The sequence below is a fragment of the Coenobita brevimanus genome, chromosome 80 (genome assembly GCF_032717465.1).
Source record: "Coenobita brevimanus isolate Jiangsu-jjx chromosome 80, ASM3271746v2, whole genome shotgun sequence".
NCBI classification, from domain to species: domain Eukaryota; kingdom Metazoa; phylum Arthropoda; class Malacostraca; order Decapoda; family Coenobitidae; genus Coenobita; species Coenobita brevimanus.
In genome coordinates this window covers 15,977,318-16,004,895 of record NC_137033.1, presented here as the reverse complement: position 1 = coordinate 16,004,895, position 27,578 = coordinate 15,977,318, and the positions used below count along the sequence as shown (strand labels likewise).

General features: G+C 45.3%; 1 protein-coding gene across 6 annotated transcripts in view; it reads left to right on the top strand.

Moving 5' to 3' along the window:
• The window catches only part of LOC145409182 (large neutral amino acids transporter small subunit 1), a 183,617-nt gene that overhangs the window by 117,761 nt on the left and 38,278 nt on the right, over positions 1–27,578 (top strand). For all 6 annotated transcript variants that reach the window (XM_080279671.1, XM_080279674.1, XM_080279670.1 and 3 more), the window contains exon 5: positions 6,932–7,055. In XM_080279671.1, coding sequence (XP_080135797.1) covers positions 6,932–7,055 — 124 coding nt within the window. The remainder of the gene's footprint in view (positions 1–6,931; positions 7,056–27,578) is intronic.

The window sequence follows — 27,578 nt, the reverse complement described above, 5'->3', positions numbered from 1 at the left end:
CCCCTCCCCCTCCCCATACTCTTCCTACCCTTGTCCCTTCCCCATTCCCTCCCCCTACCCCTTTTCTCGTTCTTGCTCTTATCCCCCCCCCTCCTTTCCTTCTCTCTCTCTCTCTCTCTCTCTCTCTCCCATGTAGTGTGTAGATATAGTAGGACAGAATATAGTTTCCCCCTTTCAGTCTTTCCTATGAAAATTCCAAGTCAGCTTTTCCATGCTGCATCATTGGTGGTCCTTCTCACTTTTTTCCTGCCAGCTTCGACTGGAGGGTTTGGTGGGTGGGGGAGAGTCTTCTTGCTGTACTATCCTCACCTTCCACTTGTAGAATTAGATATTATAGTGACAGTCTTCTCTGCAACAAGCAACTTCGAAGGGACCATAAGGTCTGTTGCTGTTTGCTTTCCTTTGTACTCCTTTGTACTCCCTCTCCTCTCCCCTTCCTCTTCCATCCCTTCCCTCCTCCCCTCCCCCTCCTTCTTACTGCTTCACTGCTTTCCATTTTATATCGCTCCCTCCCTACCTCCCTCCTACCGTCCCCCTACCTCCCTCCTACCGCCCCCCTACCTCCCTCCTACCGCCCCCCTACCTCCCTCCTACCGCCCCCCTACCTCCCTCCTACCGCCCCCCTACCTCCCTCCTACCGCCCCCCTACCTCCCTCCTACCGCCCCCCTACCTCCCTCCTACCGCCCCCCTACCTCCCTCCTACCGCCCCCCTACCTCCCTCCTGCCGTCCCCCTACCTCCCTCCTACCGCCCCCCTACCTCCCTCCTACCGTCCCCCTACCTCCCTCCTACCGCCCCCCTACCTCCCTCCTGCCGTCCCCCTACCTCCCTCCTACCGCCCCCCTACCTCCCTCCTACCGTCCCCCTACCTCCCTCCTACCGCCCCCCTACCTCCCTCCTACCGCCCCCCTACCTCCCTCCTACCGCCCCCCTACCTCCCTCCTACCGCCCCCCTACCTCCCTCCTGCTCCCTCCCAGTCCTAATCTTTTCTTCCACCGCCGCCTTTTCCTAGCGTTCTCTCTCTCTCTCTCTCTCTCTCTCTCTCTCTGGGGGGCACGGTAGCACAGTGGTAGCGCGCTGAGCTTGTGATCGGGAGGTCGCAAGTTCGAGCCTCGCCCGGGCTACCGTTGCCGGGAGGGGTAGCTCCCTCCTGTAACCCCAGCGGGGCTATATGGCCTTAGTTACCTAGCTCGGGGAATTCATTTCTCCATTCTCTCTTTCTCTCTCTCTCTCTCTCTCTCTCTCTCAAATCATCCCCTACTTTCCCCTCCTCCTACCCTTCCCTACTTCTCCCCCTCTTTCCTTCCCCCTCTCCATCCTTTCCCTCCACCTCCCCTATTCTCCTCCTCCCCTCCCTCCCCTCCCCTCCCCTCCCTCCCTCCCCTCCCCTCCCCTCCCCTCCCCTCCCTCCCTCCCTCCCTCCCTCCCTCCCTCCCTCCCTCCCTCCCCACCCCGCCCCTCCCTCCCTCCCTCCCTCCCTCCCTCCCTCCCTCTTCTTACATTACTGGGAAATTTTCACCATCTTGAATCCCTTATCTGCTTGTGACGCAAGTTGAGAGAGAGAGAGAGAGAGAGAGAGAGAGAGAGAGAGAGAGAGAGAGAGAGGACACTGTCACCCCCCGTCTGAAAGTCTGTCGCTTGGGTTGAGAGAGAGAGAGGGCATAGGAAATGTGGTAACCCCTGTGATAATACCTGCATGTTATGAAAGTGATAGTGGTGATTGTGGTGATAATAAGGGTAGTAGTAGTGATCGTAGTTTTCTTCCTTTATACCTGACTCTGGGCATAGGTTAGATAGTCCTGTACCTAAGTCCTAGCAGTCGTCCTGCGTGGCACACAGCTTCGCATGTTACCTCTTTGGCCCCGATGCCTCCCGTCCATATTGAATGCGTGCTTGATGTTTTTATGACGTATTCGAAGGTCTTGTGAAGTAAAATCTGTCTTAGCGAAATTCAACAGGCTACTTAGACTTCGAAACCCCAGACCGTGATCGAACTCGCATGCTTTCAGACAGGTTGAGAGTTTTATACTGTTTTTCTCAGCACGTCCCATATTTTCGTCCTTTTGCAGTTTAATTCACGTGGTTCAGTGGCAGAAAAAGACAATACTATGGCTCAACGTCCTTTCCATAGCATTTCCTTGTGACTAGCATTATATTCTAGTGGTAAATCTCTTGTTACAACTCAGCATTCGAGGTGGAGAGATTTTAGTTTTAGGCCAAGTTGTAGTGGAAAGGGTATATTTGTTTTAGCTGTTACATCCACGCCAGACCAGGGTAAGGAAGCTGAGGAAAGAGGCGTAATGTTGGGACGATCCGGTGGGTTAGGATACCGGTAAGTAGTCCTCAAACCAATAGTCTTTATAGCAGTGGGTGGGAGGAAGGAGGGGAGGGGAGAAGAGATGAAAGGGGAAAGAGGGGAGAGGAGTTGAGTGAAGAGAGAAGAAAAGAGAAGGCAAGGGGTGGAAGGGAAGAGGAGAGTAGAATACAGCAGAGGAGAGGAGAGGGAAGGGACAAGAAAGGAAATGAGAAGAAGGATGGGGAAAGAGGGGATAGAGGGGAGAGGAATTGAGAGGAAAAGAAGAGAAGAACAAGAGATGGAAGGGGAGAGGAGAGCAGAACACGTTAGAGGAGAGGAGAGGGAAAGGGGCAAGATGGGAAGAGAAAGAAAGGATCGGACAGAATAGAACAGAAAAATGGGTAAGTAAAGAAGAGCGTAGGGGAAAGGAGCGAAAAAGGAAGGAAAGGGAAAGGAGAGGAGAGGAGAGGAGGGACAGGAGGAATAAAAGAGGAAAGGATAGGCGAGGGAAAGGAGAGGAGAGGAGAGGAAAGAGAAGTTAAGAAAATGGAAGGGATGGTAAGAAAAACACACGTCACACGAGGGTATGCCTGGCTGCCTCGGTGTGGTGTCGTCTGTCCTCCTCTGGTCTCAGGTTAACGCTTCAGGTGGATGAGATATCTTGCCTTGAAGGTCGATGTGGCGTACGTGGCCCAGGAGACTGCAGTGGTGGAAAGGAGAGACGTGGCTGGATTAGTATATTAGCCACAGTATTAATAGATGAACAGAGACGTGGCTGGCTTAGAGTTTGAGGAAGTAGTAAATGTCATATAAAAATACCATTGAAAGAAGTCTTGTGGTGCAGGGTTGGTTATGGTGATGGTTGTTGGTAGTTGTGATGGTGGCTGTAGTGGTAGGTGAGGTGATATATCTAGTTGTTTTTACTCTGAAAAGTTCCACAAGATTAAAATTTGGAGAGTAAGTTTAAGTTCCGTTCCGACCGAGATGCTGCGTGAGACATTGTTTGTGAAGGAAACAGTAGTGGTCATAGTCAGGGGGAAAGGGATACTGAGGAGGACTGTTTCCGAGTTGACCCATCGTGTACACACACACATACACACACACACACACACACACACACACACACACACACACACACACACACACACACACACACACACACACACACACACACACACACACACACACACAGAGTAGAGTTGACCTTTGTATGGAGTCAGCAGCTATGCAGAGTAAACCACTTCACCTCGATGATATATTTATTTTTGCAATCATTGGACTTATATTCATCTTAGTGGAGAGGAGGTGAGAGGAGAAGAGAAGAGGAGGAGTAAAGAGATGGGAGAAGAGAGAAAATACAGAACACGCAGAGGAGAGGAGAGGAGAGGAAAGGGGACTAGAAGGGAAACGAAAGAAAGGATAGAACAGAATAGGGCGAGAGAGGGAAAGGAGAGAAGAAAGTAGGGGAAAGGAGGGGAGAGAAAGGAAAGCTGAATAAAATCGTCTGGAGAAAGCAAGAATAGACTAAGAATGACGTCCTCTGGTTGAAGGGGTTAAATAAGACAGAGAGTCGGCGCAACACACCCGGTCTCTGAGAAGCGGATGTAAACTGTTATCCTTCCAAGAAAGGATCGCGCGGAAAAGAAACACTTGAGAGTACTGAGAGATGAAGGACTGGACTGTGTGTGAAGATAGGCGGATAGTGTTGTGGAAGTGGGTAGTAGTAGCAGTAGTGGGAGAGTAGTAGTGGTAATAGTAGTAGATGTTGTTGTAGTAGTAGCAGTAGCACTGTAGTAGTAGTAGTAGTAGTAGCGCTGTAGTAGTAGTAGTAGTAGTAGTAGTGGGAGGAGGAGGAGGAGGAGGAGGAGAATAGGGATAATCGTAGTAATTGTAGTAGTAGTAGTGATGGTGTTAGTAGTTTTGGTGATTAGTATGGTAACTGTGATCTTTGTGATGATAGTATCAGTGGTAGTGGTGATGGTAATGATAGGGTAGATGTGATTTTGGTGATGATAGTGAGGAGGAGGATGGAGGTGAAGGTAAGACAATGTTGATGATGATAACTGCACTAATATTGATGTTTATTAGTATCTATCTGTCTGTCTATCTGTCTATCCGTCTGTCTATCTGTCTATCTATCTATGTATGTCTGTGTTGGAAAAATATTATGATTATGAGATGTCTGTAAAATCCATGGAAGGCGACTCTGCAGATTTGTGAATATGGATTACGACAGATAGCTTGTTACACCATGACCATGTGTGTAGAGGTGTTGGCAATACTACAGAGAGAGAGAGAGAGAGAGAGAGAGAGAGAGAGAGAGAGAGAGAGAGAGATCATCTGTTTATCCTTCCTTGCAAAACACACTTGTAGCATTATCAAGGAAGCAGGTTGGGTTCGCCTCCGTGCATCACTAAGTACGTGTTTTTGTCACCAGAGGGCTCTTGTTTTGGCGCCAAGGTTGAATGATACATAAAACATTTTGCGAGTAGTCAAACCCGTTCTTCTATGCTTTGAGTCTTTGTTTGGTATTGTTGTCAGCTTAATACACTTCCTGGCCTCTCTAATACAGTCTGCTACACTCCGTTCACTTTAACTTGGCGCTCAGTTGCCATCTCGCCTTGTTGAATGCTGAGCCGTCGAGATTAGCACTGGGTTATGATGCTAGTCAGGTATAAGTGCTATGGAGAGGATGTAGAGCTACCTTAATGTTTTTTTTTTTTCTGTCATTAATCTGCGGGAAGCCAGCTGCTAAAGGACGAACATGCTTAGCCATAGTAAGAAATTATTGCCAGATTATGATGCTAGTCAGGAAGAAGTGCTATGGAGAGGATGTTACAGTAGTTTTTCTTTGCTCTTCGTGGTGTTTTATTCATCGTCGTAGGGGGAATAAGCTACAAAAGGACGAACATCTCCTGGTTAAAATGGATGAGCTGTAGTCTGTTAGGCCATATTTGTAGTATTTAAAGATTTAGAGGACAATATTGGAAGGTGGACGATGCATGGAATATTGTGCCAGTAGCCAAACCTATTCTCCTCTGATCCTAGTCCTTGAGCAGTATTGTCTTCAGCTGAGCCAAGGAGACTTTTTATAACCCTTTCCTATTACACTTTATTATTCCCTCATACCTTATAGCTTGTCATGATTTCGGTGACATTGTTATTCTCTTTTTGCCATTTTCAGAAGAATAGGGCAATTATAGGCCATGTCTAACCCCTTCATTTTGAAAAGTCTCTTATCAGCAGAACAAAACCTGGTTGTTGGAAGCATAAAGTGAAAAATGCATCATCGGGTGGTTGGATTCTCTGCGTTCGAAGGTGGACAATCTATAAAGCATTTTCTGATTAAACTGTAATTCTCCGTAGGAAAGTACACATTCTAACGCCTCTACCGTAGCGATTTATTTTTTCTTATCTAATACAAAATAAATAGCTGAGTATAACGTGCCTGAATTCCTTGTAATCTCACGAGAATGCAGTCCACTAGGTCTTATTCTCTTCAGTTATGTCGATTTCCTAGCATCTCTTTATGAATTATTTTCCATATTTCACCTTTCTATCCTCGTGCGTTTTTTATATCCATTTTCTATCGACATATGCTAAATAAAGAGCACACAAGAAAATATTAACGTACCTTTTACAGAAATAAACCGATGGGGAGGAGTTGCTGTGGATACAAAGCCTGCGAAAGTACGATGATCGTGTACTAGCCGGGCAGTAATTATGCTGCAACCGAGGATTTACTTTTGGAGTCTCTTAATAGTTCTCGAGCCTCGTTTTATCCCTTTATGTCGGGTCCGGAGACTCGGAAAATATTCGGGAAATGTGGGCTTGAATCTTCTAAAGGCTGGGATGGAGTTTGGGTGAATGAGGAACTTTTGTTGAACTTTTGTTGCTCCACAGGAAGTCTCTCGAAAACTACCAGGTTTTGGGATCTAATTCTGCTCACCATAATGCCCTTAATTCGTCTTCTTGCAACTCACGAGAGGAATATGCATAAAATCTGAAATAATATAGCCAAGACATTGTATATTGCGCGTTAAAAAACCGTATTGTCATGATAAGAAAATAACAAATGAAAATACTGCAGTAGGTTGGTTGGAACATAAAGGGGTGCCTCCGCCTAAGGTTATGTCACAGCTACGAGAATGAGACACAGGAGGCAATGATGACTCTCCTCGCACACAAAACTTCCCATCTGAACCCGACAAGAAAGAGTGACAAGGAACATGCATAGAAAAACTGGCATAAATATTTTTACCTTAAGAACAAGGGGGGAACATATAGCGTTAGAACCTGGGAAGAAATAAGGATAATAATACTGTGCTAAGTACTTCGGTATCCGAAACTAGTCATATACCCAATCCTTTCCGTTCATTTTCCTGTCTAGCCTGTTCTTGATACTCTGTGTTGATTTAGCACCAGTCAGTTTTTATTTTCTGTTTTTAAAAGTAACAACTCATGGACTACCCGATTTTTAAGCCCGGTCCTGTCCCTCCAGTGAAGCGTTTTTTTTTTTTTCTTTGTGTGTGTGTGTGTGTGTGTGTGTGTGTGTGTGTGTGTGTGTGTGTGTGGAGTTGAAGTTGTGGATCGAAATGTTTACTGTTATTAATGACTTTATTTTTCTTTTCCAGTAATCTACCCAAGGCCATCTATATCTCCATCTCCCTGGTGACAGTCGTGTACGTGCTGGCCAACGTCGCCTTCTTCACTACCCTCTCCCCCGCCGAGGTTTTGGGCTCCGAGGCTGTGGCTGTGGTAAGTCTCGCCCTCTTTGTTGACATTGGCGGCCATCTTGGTGTTGCGTTCAGGATATCTTTAATTTTCCTTTTATTACTGTTAGTCGCCCGTCTATTATTTTTAGTAACTGTCTAAGGCTTGTCAGTTCTTAATACTAAACTTTTTTACGTCCTAATCTCCACTGTAAAATGTCCTGGTACTTATTTTTAATTGTTATATGCTAATGTGTGCTTCTTTCCAGATTACATTTTCAGTGCCGATTGGGTATGGAGTATTTTTATGGCCTATACACTTGACTTTTCCTAAGGTCAAAGAGTAGGCCGGTTGTTAATATTAAGAGCATCATCAGTCATGTCACACTGTGTATACCCTTCCCATCCATTCATTAATATTTCATCCCACACTCCCTCGCTCAATTACTCACGCACACACACTCACCCAGCGCTCGCCACACACACACACACACACACACACACACACACACACACACACACACACACACACACACACACACACACACACACACACACACACACACACACACACACACACACACACACAGAAAGCACAGCCACAGAGCACACGATAACACCTGTGAATTTAGTGTGTGTGTGTGTGTGTGTGTGTGTGTGTGTGTGTGTGTGTGTGTGTGTGTACCTAGTTCTCGTTCATAATTGTGTATATTTTCTTTTGGCAGTCATTTTCTTATCAAGTCTTCAGTTACTCGTATATATATTAATCTCTCTCTCACTTGGTACATGTGTCCGAGTATCACTATTATTGATTTGTCTTCCACTTTTCTTCCCAGTATCCATCAACTCTCCCTCTCTCTCTCTCTCTCTCTGTCTCTCTCATGGCTATAGTAATGCAGATCATTTAAGGACAGGAAACCGCCCTCCACCTGCGTACCAAAACTTCTCCATTCACCTCGTTACTCACTCACAATTCAAGGCCCACCACCACTCCCCTTACTACTACACTTGGCAACACAAACCAGGCATCTGTCTGTCTGTCTCTCATGTATTTATCATTGTGTAACTCCCTTTTTAACCAGGGAAATATATAAGTGAGGTGGATGGGAGGAGAAGGAGAGAGAGACTGAGGAAGGGATGGAGTGACGAGGTAGGAGAGTGTGTAGAGAGGGACAGAAGCGTCTAGAGGGCCTTTTTGCATTGCAGCACCTCACAGGATGCGGTATCAGGATTAGTAAACAGGCTGACCGACAGATAGACAGATTGATGGGTAAACAGAGAAATAGATAGACAGGTAGAGACAGAAATATATAATGCAGGTAGAGAGGTAGGTGAGTATATAGGCAGATAGATAGACAAACAGACAGGCAGAGAGATACATAGATAAGAGTGTTACAACCAGACAAATAGCTACAAAATAAGTATAGATAGATGGATAAATAAATACATAAACAGATAGCTAGATAGAAAGATAGAAACCAGAGAGACCGCTATCTCTTACAAACACGCATCCTTATCCTCATCTTGTATGCCCAAAGCGACTCTTGTAACCAAGCAAGGGTGATGTACTGTATGTTTCAGAAAGCAGTGCCTCTCACGGGGTCACTATGCACGTTGATTCCGGATAAGGCGAGTCCCGGTTAATGCGTCACGATGATTGCCTTTTCCGGATTATTGGTGTATTGTTTTTTTTTTTCCGGATTATTGGTGTATTGGTGGTACTGGTGGATGTTTTCTCCGGATGATTGGTGTATTAGGGATTGTTTTTTCCGGATTATTGTTGTATTAGGTATTGTTTTTCCGGATTATTGGTTTATTGGGGGTTGTTTTTTCCGGATTATTGGTATACTGCTGGTTGCTTTATCAGGATTTTTGGTGCTCTGGTAATTGCAGTGTCCGGATAATTGGTGTACTGGTGATTGCATTAAACCCATTTACCTCTGGATTTTTTTTTTCCATCGTACTTAACTTCCTTTCTCTTCTCCCTTCCTTATTTCTTCCCCTCCCCTCCTGTCTTTCAAAGGAGCACAAAAGAAAGCAAACAGCATCTGGTCCATCGGTCCTTTCTTGGCTGTTTGTTATAGGGGAGGTTAGAAATGAGGTACTTTTTCCTCCTTTCTCTCTCCCTTCATCCCCTCTACCCATATTTCTCCTCATTTCTCCCCATCCTGTTTCTCCCCCTTTCCATATCCTCTTCTTATTGTATCCTACTTTTCCTCCCCCTTCTTCCCCTTCCTGCCCCTCCTTTTCCTTCTCTCCCCATGCCCTACTCCTCCCTCCCTTCTTTTTCCTTCATTCCCGTCCTCCCTATACCTCACCCTTCTCCCTTCATTTCCCCCCTTCTTCCCCTTCTCTCCCCTACACTACCCTTCCTTTCCTCCTGTCTCCCCACTACTCTACTCTTTCCCTCCCTCGTCTCGCCACTCACTCGCCTACCCTCTCCACTCATTCCCCACCCTTCCTCCTACGCTACCCCTTCCTCTCCACCATTTCTCTGCCCCCTTCCCCACCCATCTCTCTCCCATTTCTTCATCCCCATCCCCCATTATCCTGCCGATCTGTCAAATGTCACCCCCATTTTTCAGTGTCAGGATAAATGAAACCCCACTGAGTGACGGAGGAGTGAGGTGATGGGGAGAGGAGAGGAGGGGAGAGGAAGGGAGTAGAGTTGGGGAGGGGAGGGGAGGAAAGATGGGGAGGAGAGAGGGAGAAGTTACTGCGCATTGGGAACCTGTGTTGGGGAAGGAGGAAGCGGAGAAAGGGAGGGGAGGAAAAGAAACAGGACGAGAGGGAGGAAGGGAGGGATGAATGAATGAATGAATGAATGAATGAAGGAAGGAAGGAAGGAAGGAGAGAGGAGTGAAAGGAAGGAGAGAGAAGGGCAAAAGTGGGAGAAAAGGAGGGAAGGGAATGAGAAGATGGAAAGGGAGGAGAGTGGAGAGGATGGATGGATGGAGGGGGGGGGGAAGGAATGAAGGGATAGGATGGGATGGGAAAAGGAGGTAGAGAAGAGGAAAAGGAAAGGAGTGAAGGGAAGTGAGTGAGAGAGGGGAGGGAAGAGGAGAGAAGGGACAGGGAAGAAGGGTACTGTTCTGGAAACTTGAAAAGGAAGGGAATAAGGAAGAAGAGAAGAGGTAAAGGGAAGTAGAGGGGAGGGAATGAAGAAAGGGGAGAGGGAAGAAGGGAAGAAGTGGAGGGAAGGAGTGAGGAGAGGAAAGGATGGAGAAAGGAGGGAATGAGGAGAGAGGAGGGAATGGAGAGAAGAAGGGGGCGAGAGAGGACGTGAGCTGCGCATTGGGAATCTGTGACCTGCTTGAGACATAGAGGAGGAGGGAGAAGGTGGGAGAGAAAAGGAGAGAGAGGGGAGGGAAAGGAAAGAAGAAGAAGGGGAAAGTAAGGAGAGGAAGTTAGGGTAGGAAGGAAGGAGAAACGAGGTGGCGAAAGAGAAAGGAAAAGAGAGGGAGGGAAAGGTGTGGTAAGGGCAAAGGGAATAAAAGAGGAGAAGAGAAGAAGTGAAGAGGACGTGAGGAAGAAGGAGGAGGAGGAGGAGGAGGAGGAAGAAGAAGTAGAAGAAGAAGACGAAGGAGAAGAAGAAGAAAAAGAGGAAGAGAAAGAAGACGAAAAAGAAAAAGAAGAAGAAGAAGAAGGCCTTGGATTAATGCTGCGACTAGACAAAAGTAATTTAATCAGATCATTAATTTTTCTTAGTTATAATCTTCTCCTAGAACACGACGAACAACAGTCTAATTTACATCAAGGTCCCCATTTGCACTGCTTGGTAAACAGGTACAAGAGAGAAACCAACTTGTCCACGAGTCTGATCGGTACTAGAATCTAACTCGAGGCCTTTCGCTTGGGGGGAGGGAGAGAGAGAGTAAAAATGAGGGAGAAGAGAAAAGGGAAGGAGATGGGGATGGAGGAGAAGGAGGAAGGAGGAAGGAGAGTAGGAAGGAGAGAGGGTGAAAAAGGGATGGAAAGAAGGGGATGGAGGAGAAGGAAGGAATGAGAGTGGAAAAGAGAGAGATAAGAAAAGGGATGGAAAGAAGGGGTAGAAGGAGAGTAGGAAGGGAGGAAAGAGAGAGTGGGAGAAGGGAAGAAGGAGAGTAGAAAGGAGAGAGGGAAGAAAAGAGAAGGCGGGAAGGGGGAGGAGGAGGGGGGAAAAGAGAGTAGAAAGGAGGGCAAAGGAAAGCAAACAGCAACAGATCAGCAACAATGGGTCCTTTCGTGGCTGTTTTCGTGGAGTCGGCAATAAGGGTCTGTGTGGGCCGTGTATGGGTCTTATTGCTATCTTCATTTTACGCTAACTTGGCCTAAAATTGCCATCTCTTTGTCTTGAATGCTGAGCTGTAACAATAGACTAAGCACTAGAATATGGTGCTAGTCATGAAGAAGTGCAGTGGAAGAGCTGTAGAGCTATAGCATTACGTAAAATAAACTACAAAATGAAAAAAAATCTGGGTCAAGTTGAGGTAAAAGGACTGCAGAGGTTTTTGCAGATTACATAACACTTCCTCGTGAGCGATTTATTCTATACGTCACTGATCCGTATGCTGGTATATGTTACTGAAAAAATCTATGTCGATATTAAAGCGATATTTATACCATGCAACAGAATGCTGAAGTGTAATAAACTTAATAAATCGCTAACAATGAGGAACTACGAAGCCTAATATGGGACTTATAATACGGGCCTTTTAGACGAAGACAAGGATAGCTGTGTAAGAAGGCTCCCCAGACCACCATTCCCTCTAACTGGTGCTGGCAGGAAAAAGTGAGAAGGACTGTCACGTAGAAAGGAAAATAAAATGTCTTGGAAGAATCTCAGGAAGGGAAGGAGAGAGGTGGAGGGGGGAAAGGGATGGAGGGAGGAAAGGGATGGAGGGAGGAAAAGGGAGGTAAGGGAAGAAGAAAGGGGAGAGGGGAATGGAGGGGAAAGGGGGAGCAAAAAAAGGGGGGAGGGAGGGAAAGGGAAAGATCAAGAGAAGAGGGAGGGGAGGAAAGAGGTTGAGGGAAGGAAAGAGAGAGGAGGGGGAAGAGGGAGATTGTGGGTAAGAGGGGACGAGGATGCGATTCTGAGGAGATAAGTGAGGGGATATTGGGGGAGAGAGAGAGAGAGAGAGAGAGAGGTGGGACGGTGTTGGGTGAAAGGAGAGGGATCGATTGAGTGAGAGGGTGAGGGATAAGGTATGAGGAGAATATTTACCTCACTCCTCCTCCTCCTCCTCCTCCTCTTCTTCTTCTTCTTCTTCTTCTTTTTCTTCTTCTTCTTCTTCTTCTTCTTCTTTTTCTTCTTCTTCTTCTTCTTCTTCTTCTACACACCATGACTCGCCACACTACCACTCAAGCAAGTCTTAACCTACTAATCTTCGTCTTAAAGTTTCATTCCCACTCCATTACTCTTGCTTGAGAGAGAGAGAGAGAGAGAGAGAGAGAGAGAGAGAGAGAGAGAGAGAGAGAGAGAGAGAGGTCTGCTGTTGTTAATTACGGACGCTGTTGTGGTGGCTTCGGTTTTTGGGTATAAAGCCATAACACGTTGCTGTGGCGTAGTGGTAATGGAAGAGGAAAGTGATGTTTGGGGGAATTTTTATGTTTTTATTTTTTATTTTTGACTTGTTTGTGGCTATACAGTAGTAGTAAAATGGGATGTTACCGGGATTTAGATATTAATTTATAGTATGCCTTTCTCGAGCTACATGGTGTGTGTGTGTGTGTGTTTGTTTGTGTGTGTGTGTGTGTGTGTGTGTGTGTGTGTGTGTGTGTGTGTGTGTGTGTGTGTGTGTGTGTGCAAAATGGGGTGGGGTTCATGTCTGTTTTGGTTGTTGACTTTGGTGACTCTTCTACTGCACACCCACACTCCTTCCCTTTCCCCTCCTCTCCCTTCCTTCTCCTCCCCTCCCCATCCCCTTTTGGCTGTGTTTACTTCCCTTCCTGACCCTGAACTGTGGCGCCATGCTGTGCTAATGTTGTCTGCTATAATTGTTTGCCTTAGTATCTCCCTGACTCTCCTTCCTTCAAAATTATCACTCCATCTTTAATGCAAACTTCATATCTTTTATATCAGAGTCTCCTTCATGTTTTCCTTTTGCATCTTTCCAACATTCTGGTTCCTATCCCTCCCTGCTTCGTATCACATGTTCCCTCACACCATCCTTACATTCATTTCTGCTTCTCATCTCAGCCCACATCACGCACTTCCTCCACGCCCTCCTTTGCATCTTCCTGTTCAGCTTATTCACACTTCCTTCTTCCTCACTCACCGTACATCACACCCCTCTTCATAAACACCCACCTTATCTTCCTGCACACCTTACTCACACTCCCTCTGCTTCCTATCACATCCTTTGTCATCCCTTCCTTCACATCCTCCTTCATATCTCACATTAAACTCTTCCTTCTATTCTTTTCGCTTCCCTCAGTCATACCGTCTCTGCATCCCTACTCCTTGCCGACCAATACAATACCATTTTTTTTTTTTTCATTTTTTGCCCGCCTGTGTCGTGGGAAGGTTACGGTAATATTTTTGGTTATATCTTTTTCCGGTCTCCAATTTTGATAAGAGCTTTGACCTAAAATCCTCATATATTGTTGATTAGTAGCTACTGATATCGCATTTAGGTCAGCGCAGTTGCATGTCCTTCCTCTCGTGCATTTTTTAACAGTGCATAAGAGCTGTCATTGTGTTATTATGCAGGGAGAAGGGCAGGATAAGGAGCATATGTGAGGATGCTCTGGCGGGGCTGAGAGTAATGCTTGTAGTCTCGTAGCTGGTTTATGTTACTTGCACTCTCTCTCTCTCTCTCTCTCTCTCCCCCCCCCACCGTGGTCACCCTGCGAGAGATACCGCGGTACGGGTCCACATATATGACGTAAAAATACCGCAAGGAGGTCAAGCGTACGAGGAGGTCATGATAAGGGGTCATTTGAGGTCATACGTATTCCAAGAGTTCAGGAGGTCAAGCTAGGTCATAGGTCATTTCAGGAGGTCATGTGTACTAGGTCATGTGCTATTGAGAGCAAGAGAGAGAAGACAGTAGTGTGGTTAATCTGAGGAAGAAGCACGTGATAGTAGGATGCACACACACACACACACACACACACACACACACACACACACACACACACACACACACACACACACACACACACACACACACACACACACACACACACACACACACACACACACTCACACACACACACACTCTCTCTCTCTCTCTCTCTCTCTTTCTCTCTCACCGCCAGTCATCATTATGGCGCCAAAGCAAGGATGAAAATTCTGCTTAAATACACAAAGTCGTCCAGTGTGTCTATGTGGAAGATGTGCAAAAATGTATATACTGATTTTTATTTTATTTTTTTGTAGGGGGGGTTGTAGAGCCAGGATTCCTAGGGCTGGGATTATATGTGAATGAATGTGTGGCCCATTTTCTGTGGCTACGTGGTTTCATAGTTTTTTTTCTCTTTTCTTCTAACCTCAGTTCATATTTTGCGTGGGAATTGGGGTTTAGATGATGATGATGGTGATGTGATGGTGATGATGATGATGATATGATGGTGATGATGATATATGAAGCCATCGGTATCCCTATATATGGCTGGCAGGTTATTGTAATCTACGTAATTTTATCTATCTATCTGTCTATCTATATACCGCGGTGTATATATATATATATATATATATATATATATATACACACACACACACACACACACACACACACACACACACACACACACACACAAATACACATTTATCAAGAACGCATAGAATAGCAAGTCATTAAATCCCTTATCTTTAGTCCAGTGAATATCTCTCTCTCTCTCTCTCTCTCTCTCTCTCTCTCTCTCTCTCTCTCTCTCTCATTTTATTCTTCCTGCTGCCAGACAATTTTACTCACCATTTTACACCACATCCTTCATTAACTTCCAAAACACGTTGAGTTCTTCCCAACGCCTTGTACCTTCGTGAGAAAAAAAATACGTAACCGGTCTGAAGGGGCTGCTGCTGCTGTTGTTTTTGCTGTTGTTATTTTTGCCGTTGCTTTTGTTGTTTCCTGTTGGTTTTCTTGTTTTGTTTTGTTTTTTATTTTTCCTGTTGGTTTTCTTGATTTTGTTGTGGTGGCACCGAGCTTATCTGTGAAGTTTGCGGGATGAAGTTGGCCTCCTGAAGTCCACCATCCCTCCGTCGGGGGATAGGGAGGGGGTTGAGGGATTCTTATACGGGTAGGGGAACTAACCGGTAATGTATGTGCCACCACGGGAAGGCGTCTAGTACCAGAATAAAAGGGTTAAGTTGGCATCCGTTGCATAACCCCCGTACCACCGATGCGTCATTACCTTGCGCTCGTGTCATCCATACCTCGCTTTATTTCGCCGTGTTTGTGTTCTTTCTGTGTATTTATAGCAGGACGGGCATGACAGAGAAGGAGGGAGGGACAGAGACAGAGAGACAGGGAAGAGGGAAGGAGAGAAAGATAGGGAAGAAGGAAGGATAGAAGGAGGAGGGAATGAGGATGGGGAGAGTGAACTGGGGAAGGAAGCGAGAACAGGACTGAGGGAGGGAGGTACGGGGGAAGAAGGGAAGAGAGGAACTGAGGGAAGGTTAGAGTAGGAGAAGGGAAAGGAAGAGAGGGAGAGATGAAGGGAAGGAGCGAGGAAGGAAGAGAGGGAGAGATGCAAGGTAGGGAGAAAGGGAGGAAGGGAGGGAGGGAGGTAAGCAGGATAGGGAGGATGGGACAAATGAGAGCAAGCAAGAAAGGCACCGTCCACACAGCGTATGACGTGGACCTTTGCCAAGCAGGTTAGGGAGCGAGCCAAGACTGTGTGTGTGTGTGTGTGTGTGTGTGTGTGTGTGTTAATCGTGGGACAGTTGCAGATTTAGGGGGGGTAGAGGAGAGAAGAAGAGGGGAGGTGGAGGGGGGAAGAAGAGAGGGAATAAAGGAAGGAAGGAAGGAGGGAAAAGGGAGAAAGAAAAGGGATGAGAAGAAGGGAGGAGAATAAAAGAGATAAAGAAGCAAGAGAGGAGCGAATGGTTGAAGGAAAGTGGAAAGTAGAGAGAAGGGGATGGGGAGGGATAGGGAGGGAGAGAGAAGGGAGGCTGGGCGAGGATGGAATAATAGAGGAGAGGAGATAGGGGGAGGAAAGGAGATTTGTACGGGGGATGGCGATGCAAGAAGACAGGGGGAGAGTGAAGAATGGAGAGCGGAAGGGAAGGGAGGGAAGGAGAAGGGAAGAGAAAGACCGGAAAAGAAAGGAAACGAAAGGAAAGAGATGGAAAGGGAAGAGGGAGAGAAGGGAGGGGAGGGATGAGAAGGGGAGAGAAGGGGAGGGAAGGGACGAGAAGAGAAGGGAGGGGAAAAAAATGAAATGAGATGCGGAGGATAGGCGGGACGGGTAGGGTGACATAGGAGAGAGTAAGGGGTGGGTTAGTGTTCAAGGAAATGCAAGATGAAGGGAAAATTCAGAGAAGAGGTAGAACAAGGCGACATAGAGAGAGAGAGAGAGAGAGAGAGAGAGAGAGAGAGAGAGAGAGAGAGAGAGAGAGAGAGAGAGAGAGAATGGAGAGGATGGGAGACACAAAGACGGGCATTAGAGACTTACATTGAGGAGAGACAGGGACATGTAGAGGGCTTGTGGGCAGAGATCCTTTACAAATACCCTTTTTCACGGTGACCTCTTTAGTTTTTATCTTGCTGCCTCCAGACGATTTTATTTGAGAGATTTTTTTTTAGCTGTAGGGGTTAAATGTAATCTTCACTAACCTCATCACTTATGTAGGTTCTTCTTAATGTGGATAAACTCGTCTGGTATAAGCAAGAATTTAAAGAGAAATTCGTCATGGGGTTGAAAGGGTTAAGGGGAGGATGTGTGGTGCGGAGAGGTAAGGATTCATGGGGAGGGAATGCTCAGGGGGGAGGGGGTGAGACCAGTGGCTGTTTGGGGAGGGGGGAGAAAGGGAAGTGGAAATATTTAAAAAATGAGGCCATGAATTGAAAGTATGAGAGGTGGAGAGATACGGAGCTGGAGTGGGAGGGGAGGGAGAGAGGAGAAAGGAGGGGAGAGGGAAGGAATGGAGGGGAGAGGAGGGGAGAGGAGTAAGGAGGCTACGAGGGAAGATTTGGGGGGGGGAGTGGGAATGGGAGTAAGAATGAGACAAGTTAAAAGAAAGGAGAGAGGTGAGAGGAGAGATGAGAGGAGAGGGAAGGGGAGAGGGGAGGGGATGGGATGTCTCAGGGTGGAACTGGGACAATGGGGGACATGCATTCAAGGTGGGGTGGGGGATGACAGATGAGGAGAGGAGGAGGAGACAGGGGAGAAGAGGGTAGATAAGGAGAGGGAAGTGGAAGAGAAGGAGATGAATGGCGAGGGAGGGAAGGGGGAGAGAGAAGACACATTCAGAGTGGTAGTGAGGAGGAGGAGAATGGAATGAGAATGAGAGGGAGCAAGGAGAGATAAGAGGAAGATGGAATGGAGGAGTGTACAAGGAAAAGTGAGAACAGGATGGCAGGGGACGAAGAAAAAGGAAGAGGGGAGGAATACAAATAAAAGGAAGGTAGCAAGAAAAGGGAAGGGGGGAGGAATACACGTAAAGGGAAGGTATCAGGAAGGGAGAGGAAGGGAGGAACGCATCTAAAGGGAAGATCAAGATCCACTGTGAATGGGTACGGTGAAGCAGACGTATATATAGGACAGGGGAATGGGGCCAAAGGCAGACCATGGCAGGGATGCGGTGACGTTATCCCAGCGTCACATGGGACTCGCAGTGGCTTAATTGTTGCTGGCTGGGTGGAGGCGCACTAGGCGTTATCTCACCTTGGCCGGTCAGACTCTGGGGCGCAGTTTGTTTACCCCTCGTCCCAATTCACCCTACTGTACAATTGGTGACTTTAATGTACACTGTCTTCTGTGGATCATATTCTTGGGGAAGGGCAAGGCTTAGAAAGTGTTAATTATATGGCAAAATGAGCCTCGCACAGTCAATAGGTACAAAGATAGTTACAAACCTTATCCTTCTTCGTCTTGTTACATCATGCAGTGCCACAGTGACGCATCTTACTGTCTTAGGTGGCGGCAGGAGGTTATTTATGACTACTACAATGACATTTTTTTTTTTTTTAGTTTTTATCTGAAATGTGAACCTAGTGAACTGCAGGCTTAAATTTCCTTTCTGTAGTCCACTATCAACTACGTGTATATAAAGATTCTCTCTTTCTCTCTCTCTCTCTCCCCCACAAAAATTCAGATAATTACTCGTAACACAGAAGGTCAGATTAATAGACAACACTCCTTTCTTTAAACACTTTTGCCTCACTTTTAATTTATACACAAAGAAAGCCATTTTTGTTATTATTTTGTTTTATTTTCGGATATCGAGGCTCCGTAACACCTATTCCTAACTGATTTATTTTGCTTATTTGACCTTATCACCCGCGTTATATAATTCCTTCTTATACCGCCATACTCTGCATAAACATATAGAAAAGGATATTAATTAGCCGTATCCAAAAATAAATCGCTAAGGAAGAGGTGCTAGGGGGCCATAGACTTTTTTAACCACTTTTCTACCAGACGTCTTTAAGATGAAAATAATGATGATGATAATAATAATAATGATGATGATGATGATAATAATAATAATAATAATAATAATAATAATAATAATAATGATGATGTAAGGTAGCAAGTATATACATTCAAAAGTTCGTCCTCAGGCTGAAAGGGTTAAGATTGTTAGCATTCTCTCTCTCTCCCTCTCTCTCTCTCTCTCTCTCTCTCTCTCTCTCTCTCTCTCTCTCTCTCTCTCTCTCTCTCTCTCAGAATTTTGATGCCCTGGGTGTGTAAGGTACGTGTCCAAATCTTCTCGTAAAGAAATATAAATGTGGAGAGAGAGAGAGAGAGAGAGAGAGAGAGAGAGAGAGAGAGAGAGAGAGAGAGAGAGAGAGAGAGAAGGAAAATTGACTCTTGCATTTATATTCCCAGCTGTGTTTATTGATGGATATGCCAGGCAGTGAATATGCTAAGCAGCTTGTGAGAGATTGCGTAACGCCTCTTCCTTAGCGATTTATTTTACACATAGCACCTCAGTAACCTCTAAATTCTATGCCTTTCCTACCCCCCGCACCCTCCTCCTTTTTGTATTCCGCCAAGAAAAATAAATCGCTAAGGACGGGGTGTTACGTAATATCTCAGGCTAGCTAATGAATGTGGTTAATGCTATGCTCTCTCCACACCCCCCTCACCCTCCTTCTCTCCCCTCGTATCTCGCCAAGTCACTACCGTCAACAAACATGTGAGAGGGCTGAAGGCTGTCTCCCATAATCTCTCTCTCTCTCTCTCTCTCTCTCTCTTTTGGGATGGGCTGTGTTTGTGATCGTGAGTCCATGGTTTTCTACATGTGCGGATCCTGTGGTGTATGTGCGTCAGTGCTGTGTGTGTGTGTGTGTGTGTGTGTGTGTGTGTGTGTGTTTGTGTTGAAATTATTGCCTAGATTTCTTAGATAGGAGACTCATTTTCATCTCTCTTACCGGGACCGTCTGAGTTATTATTGTGTGTTGTTTGTCCGTTTATTCAGCTAAAAATAAGTATATAAATAAATAAATAAACAAGTAAATAAAGCAAAAGATAGATAAAATAGTGGTGCCTTTTGCCTTTCAAGGTCTGTTTCCTTTAATTAAATGATCCTAAATTTTTCCTTCTCTAAAATGTCTCACGTTTTTAGGCCCCTCATATTTTTCTTTTCTTGGCTAAAACCGATTATTTCAGTATTGACGACTTCAGGTGAATAAGTTGCTCCTGAAATGGTGTGAAGGGTGATATTCTGAAGCCGACTGCACACGGAGGCGAGGATATAGGGCGGTCTTCTGGTGCGGTTAGGACGCTTACTAACACCTCTCTATTATACCACTTTTCTTAAATTCAACGAGTCACGAGAAGAATTATGGAAAATTGATACACAGATGACGAGAATAATGGATCACCACCAGAGGATATCAGTCTCTACTGCCGATCTATATTTTCCAGCACAGATGAATCATAAAATAAATCATCAAACTGAATATTAAGTCAAACGATCCCGGTACAAGAGTCAGGCTAAACATCTGTTGTAAAAGTAAGAAGACTAGTCAAGTACTTCTAAGGAACAGCCCACGTCAGGAGGACGCCTTTATAGCGTTCACATGCTGTATACACTGTAGGTACAACTGTACAAGAGGGAACTGTGCAGCCCTCGCTTCCACCTATATAGGCATGACGACGATGAAGCTAGTCAGTCGCCTGGCGAGTCACAGGTATACAGGAGCCCCTAGGAACCACAAGCGACAGGAGCACCGTGCCAGCATCACCAAGGAGGGCCTTGAAAAGAACACTGAACTTCTGGCTACCTGTAGCGACAACCGCCGGTCCCATATACCTGAGGCATTGTATGTAAAGGAGCTTAACCCTTCAGTAAATGTTAAAGCCCAAGATTTACAAACGTTGTCAGGCACGAGGAGATATGCAGCAGGCCACAACACAGGCCCAACTGATGACGTCAGCAGTCACCGGAACCCAACAGCCAGCCAGAGTACAGCAACTTAATTAAGCCTGACCTCTAATTCGCCACCCAGGTATATAAAATTGCCTACCGACCACTGCTACCCATTCCTACCAGGACTATAACCCGAGTAAGCTCTTCCCTTCGCTAAGAAGGCTCTGGAGAGCCGAAATTCCGGAATCTAAGTAAAACAAGTACTGTACATCATAGATGATAACACGAGAACCGAGGACATGGCCGTCTACGGAGAAATCATCGCCAGGCTTCAGGGAAAAGCAAAACGAGCCATCAGACAACAAGAAAGCATTGCAAAAAAGTTATGTAATGCCGAACTTACAATCACGTTTATTAAGGTAAGTAATAATAATAAAAAAAATCTTACTCAGAACGATCTAAAGGTCCTTCTTCAATGTAAAAAAATTATCTGGTGTCAACAATAATAAAAAAAAAGACGCCATCGTAGAAAAGGGAAGAAAAAATAAATCAGGTTCTTGTCATACGTAACATAAATAAAATAGAATGAAAGAGACAGTCGCAATGAAGAGAGAAATTGGATTGTTTATGTGCACCAGTAGCACCAGTATGGCTGTTTTTTTTTTTTTTTTTGTGGTTACACAATGTGGGTGTATATGACTTTAATATTAATGAGTTTAGATGCATGTGTTCGTGACGGTGCTCTTGAGTGTGTGTGTGTGTGTGTGTGTGTGTGTGTGTGTGTGTGTGTGTATCTAAACATTTGATATCTCCCTTCCCTCCCTCGTCCCTTTTCTTTTTTCTCCTACCTACCCCCGTCACTCCCTCTCCTTCCCTCCCTCTCTAATCATCATCATCATCATGATCTTTGTAGTCACATCATTATCATCATTATCGTCATAAACATCATCTTTGTAATTATCATCATCATCAGTGACTATCATGCATCATTTACTTATTTCCTACTCTCACTGCCTCACCCACACCATCAGACCTAGCCTCGCCACAACATTCAACGCTATCTACGAGCTTCTCTCTCTCTCTCTCTCTCTCTCTCTCTCTCTCTCTCTCTCTCTCTCTCTCTCTCATAGGAAAGCTCTGAAATTCTGATCACATTCCAAAGGTCATCATTGAGGAAGGTCGTTGTAAGGAGGGTGAGGAGAAGGTAGGGAAGGGAGTGAAACATAGAGGGGAAGGAGAGAAAAAGGGAGAGTAAAAAGGGAGAGGGAGAAACTGGGGAGAGGGAGAAATAAAGTGAATGGGATGAAAGGGGAGAGGGAGGGAGAGGGGAGTTGGGAAGGAGGAGGAGGAGGAGAGATAAAGGACGAGTGCATAAGGAGAGGGCAGAGAGGCTGGAGAGAGAGAGAGAGAGAGAGAGAGAGAGAGAGAGAGAGCAGAAGAAGCGAAATAATGAGGAGAGGGAATGAAAGGAAGCTAAAGTTTTGTTTCCGTGTGTGTGTGTGTGAGAGAGAGAGAGAGAGAGAGAGAGAGAGAGAGAGAGAGAGAGATTTTGCACCTTCACTGTAAGCAAACGTTCAGGGTTGTTACATAGCATTAACACTTGTATGTGGTCGTGCTTATGAATAAATATTGCTTGTGTACAATCGGTGGCAAAAGTTCACCTACCATTCCTCCACGTCTCACATTCCTCTGCTGGTTAATACTTCTAAACTGTGAGAGGCTTGGTTTGTTTCCATGCTCATAGATTATTATTATTATTATTATTATTATTTTTTGATAATGCGTTGGGGAGGAGGGTAATGAAGTAGTGTGAAATAGACGGAGTGGAACAGTAGGCAGACTTTCATACCTGACCACAGGGTGTTCAAAATTAGATGCTTTGATGTATAAATGTACCGTACGAACACGCTTGGATTTGACGTTTCCCAAGCCTGTCAGGGGACGCATTTCGCTTTTTATTATTATTTTTATTAACGAAACAAAATGGATTAGATAATTTTAGCTTCATTATCTCTTTCATTACAAGAAATCTTCATTTTAATTGAATTCATATTTTTGGTAATAGCCTGATTGAAATGAAAAGACATCCCTGGATTGCAGCAGTTATCACTTATGTCAGACGGATTTTTTTTTTTTCTGTTTCCTGGTGTTTTCGTTTTTCTTACCATCGTTCGTTGCCACCTCCTTGCACCTTTATTTCAGGGTCAGATGACCTAAGGATTATTGTGTATATGTCTGAACATCGTATCTCGAGGTACCTATCGGATTTTCGATTTACACCTGTAAAATGGTTGTATTGTCCTTCATATGAATATAGGGAGAAAGAAAAAAAATGTAAGAGAACGAGGCCTATCAGGGGAAACTCCATCATTTTGGGACACGTCATGCATTTGCCAGCTGCTGTTGCCTTTCATGCCATCCACGTTAGCGGTGTAGACATCTCGTTGGCACCGTGGCAAAACCCTCGGCCTGGAGAAGGCCACGAGTAAACACGGCACGGTTCAAATCCAAAAGGTGGCCGAGAGTTTGCAATCACGTAAAGTGCTGTCATGTGTCCCGAACTTTAGCCAACCCATCATCCCACGCCTACTACAAGGGATTATATACGCTTACTATTTCTGTTACTTTCTCGTGTATGACATCAGCGAGTAGAGGAGGAATGTCATCTTTAGTGCAGTGGAATGTTGTTGCGGGAATGCCACTGTGATATGTTAGGCTGTGGCTCGATGGAATGTCATAATGAAACTTGTCGCAAAGGGTTAATTACAAAACTTTATACCCATGTTTGAAAATGACAGGAAGCCATCGTTTTAAACAAGAGTTGTGTTTCAGCATATCAGTTTCTGTCTGTCTGTCAGTCTGTCTGTCTGTCTGTCTGTCTCTGTCTCTCTCTCTCTGCATACAGACGGCACTAAATTGGAGGACACTGGTAAAGGAACTTCGTAGATATAAATAAAACTTTGTCCTGGTATCACAGCGCCTTGAATTGTCAAAAGGGAGACTTATGGAACAGTCCTGCCCGACTGAGATCTTCTCCGGGTATGAACAGAGACGGAACATGCCTGAAGAAGGTCCAAGTCGGGCAGAAGCTGCTATATCTTCCCAGTATACATTTCCTTATTTTAGTATGCCAGTTTAGTTTTCTTAGGCAGTTTTGTGCAATTTGCCGAGGACGTAAACAGAAAGTGAACGTCGAATAAGGTGACATAATCAGTTGTGCAGACCAATCAGACCCTTCCCCCCCCCATGGCTCCCCCAAATGAAATTTCGGATTTATGTGTGCTGAATATGCTGTTGTGTCCATTGCTTTTTTTTTTTTTTTTTTTCATTAATAGAACGTATCAAGATTTAATTTCTCGTCATTGCTGTGTACCCTCCAGAACAGGATTTGGGCCTAGCTTAGTACCCCCGTTTATGGAGAACTGGATACGCCACTGTTGATCACGAGGTCAAAGTAAGCCCTCCTGACTTTGCCCCGACCCACGCAGTCCAGCTTAAAGGGGTTCGTTGAAGGACCTGGCTCGCTTCCAGTTATGCCTGTGACGTCAGCCGCAGCCCCTGAGCAACACCGGCCTGCTATTGGTCACTGGGGGTGGCTTGACGCGGTACCAACATGGCATTGGTTCATCCTTGGGGGTTGAACCATATGTCGGCCGCTGATAGGTGGACGCCAAAATAACTGCGCTGTCATTGGTGGAGCTGGAGGGTGTGGCGCGGTGTTATGCTCGACGAAGGGGTTGAGCTGACATGCAAAGTGGCCAAGAAAAATGCGTCCTCTGTGCTTTATCTTGATCAGTATAGAATCACCTCGTGGTTTTTCAGGTATACTCTTGCACGTGGCCGGGGTAAATATAGTCCCATAACTAACTGATGCATCGTTTAATATAACATGACAGAGTTGTTAGGTAACGTGGCCAAGAAAAGTGCGTCTTCTGTGCATTATGCTGATCAATATAGGATCATGATCGTGTTTCTGACATATCTCGGCACGCTTTCAAAGCCAATAAGTCACTTGTAAATAAAGGTTTAATAAATTTATTCAGTCACATAAGGAAGGATGGGACTAGTGTGTACTGGTGTTGTGATGAGGAGAGATAGATTGAGATGGTTTGGGCATGTGGAGAGGATGAGGGATGATAGTTGGGTGCAGTGAAATGTGAACGTCGGGGGTAGGACTGCGAAAGGCAGACCGTAAAAGACCTGGGACGAGGTCATTGAGTGTGACCTCAGGGATAAGAGACTGAATGGGGAGGCTGCCAGGGATCGAGCAGCGTGGAGAGTCGCCATTAGGTGACCAAGGCCGGCGCATGCAAGCATATTTTAGGCTTTATAAACGTGCGATCGAACGAGCGATAATTTCACCGAGTTGTTACACACAGTACCCAAGAAAAGTTTGTCTTTGATATTGTCTTTGGTCAGTATAAAATGCATCAGTTTTTTCTCCTCAGTGTTCAGATACATACATCAACTAAATCATTCACCCTTAAATATCATCATCATCATCCCTGCCTCTTTTCCCACCTAAGGACTGGGTGAGGTAGGGTCAGTAGAGCACGAAAAAACCTGCTAGTCACAGAAAATTTACCCTTCAGCCCGAAGACAGATTTCTGGTTCTGAGAGAGAGAGAGAGAGAGAGAGAGAGAGAGAGAGAGAGAGAGAGAGAGAGAGAGAGAGAGAATAAAAGTTTTCTGGTGTCAGTAAGCATATAGTAAGGAACAAGAAAAGGAGGAAGGAGGCTTAGAGTAATGCCTATCGACCACACGGAGACTGTTGGGCAGACAGTCAAGTTGCTAAGAAGTTAAAGAATATCAGAAGAATATCAGTAACTCCCACTCTTGGCAGTCCTCCCACGTCCTTCACACCTTTCGCATGCCACCACTTCGTCACCAACACCCAGCGTAAACAGTGAATTCATGTTGCTGCTCCCATTGTGGACTGGTTTATTGGTATTAGTATTAGTCTTGTAAATCAGTAAAGCCTAGTTTAACGAGTCCAAAGCCTTAAACTGTTCCCTGCGCTTTGCTGGAGATCGAACTCACCTCCACTGGGACAGCAGACGACATCCCCAACCACCCGTATTAGGCCTGTTCATACACACACACAAGTTGTTCCGCGTTATGTAATGTCAGTGATGTAATTTTTATGGGGGTCTTCAACCTCTCCTAAAAAAAAAAAAAATGGAATGTCGCTAAGGTATTTGCTAGTGGCGGTACTCTTTGTTTTTGTGGACTTTGAATTCGTTGACAGAACCATTTTTTTTTTAAACATATGGAGGAGGAAGGACTGTGTTGTATGTTTATTTACTGATTTATTTTGTGATTCATTTATTTATTTATTTATATTTTAACGTGGTGGTGTGGCAGCCCATTATATCTTACCTTTTTATGTCTCATATCCAGCTTGAGAAAGAAATCCCATAGCTACTGAAGGACTTAATGAAACCTGTATTTAACCCCTCCATTTCGAAAAGAGTTTCCTAAAAAAAAAAAAAGGAAGAAAGAAAGGAAGAAAGAAGAAAGGGAGGAAGAAAAAATGAATAAAAAAACGAAGAGGAAAGAAAATGTAGCGGAAGCAAGACAGATCACAAAACCCTTCATTGTACCGAAAGCGTCAGTTGGGTTAAAGGAAGAAACCGCAGCTCAATCTTACGACATGGAAAATAGTTGAAGAGAAAGTTCGTGACTCGGAGCAACCAAAAATTATATACCATGTGTGCGGAGATAATTTAACTGGTATTATTGTGTTGGTTAAGTCATAGATAATGTTGCGTCTAGAGAGTGCATGTGTTGAGTGATATGTATAGTGTGTCTGTTCGTGTGTGTGTGTGTGTGTGACCTAATTAATCTGTGTGGGGTTAATGTAGTCGTGCTTATTGCGTTGATGAAGTAATAACGTCATAGAGGGTCATTTTGGCGGGAACAGCTGCGCAGTTGGGTAAGTGAGTGATGCAGCGGTTTGTGGCTCTGGCGAAAGCGATGACGATGGCGATAATGAAGGTGACGAGGATGAAGATAATGGTGACACTAACACCACCACCACCAATACTACTACTACTACAACTGCTGCTGCTACTACTACTACCGCTAGAGCTACTAGAAGTACTTCTTCTTCTTCCTCTTCTCCTCTACTACTACTACTACTACTAACTAGAGAGCAGGACAAACGTGAGACAAGAAAGAAAAGAATAACAAAAGCCACGTTGTCCCCTCCCCCCTCCCCTTCCTTCAAGTAGATGGAAGGGGGGGACGCAATCGATAATGGAGGGAGGGGAGGAAGGGAGGAGGGGGTGGAGAGGAAGGGAGGGGAGGGGAGGGGAGGGGAAGACTTTGGAGCGGAATAGAAAAGAAGAGTAGTGGAGAGGGAGGGGAGGGGAGGGGAGGAGGACGGAAGCGAAGGGGAGGGAGAGAAACGGAGGAGAAGGGAGCAGAGAAGAAGGGAAGATGAGGGTGAAGGTGAAGGTGGGGAGAGAGAGAGAGAGAGAGAGAGAGAGGAAGGAAAGGAGGAGAGGGGAGCAGAGAAGAAGAGAGAGAGAGAGAGAGAGAGAGAGAGAGAGAGAGAGAGAGAGAGAGAGAGAGAGAGAGAGAGAGACGGAATAGAACAGAAGGGAAACGGTGAGGAGAGGGGTGGAACGGAAAGAGAGGGAGGGGGGGGATGAAAGGGTGTGGAGGTTGAAGGGGGGGAGAGGGAAAATGAAGAGAAGGGGAAGAGGGGGGAGGGGACGAAGAGATGAGGGGGAGAAGACGTGAGGGGAAGAGGGGGAAGGGGAAAAAAGGGGGGTGGGGTCAAAAGTGGGACACGTCGACAGATGTGGGGGGGACCACGTCACTCCCAGAACTTTTTTCACTTATATTTGCTACCTAAGGAGGATTTTATTCAGTTTGGGGAGAAACTTTGCGAACTGGAGGGGTTAGTTATAGCCTTCATAAAAAATCGTCTGGAGGTTGCAGTAATAATAATAATAATAATAATAATAATAATAATAATAATGCAAGAAAACGTGGCCATATTGAAGGGGCTAAGGAATAGGAAGAGGATATTTAATAAGCCTTTAAGGATATATAAGAGGACTGATAGGAAGGATATTTTTGAAGATTTCATAAGATG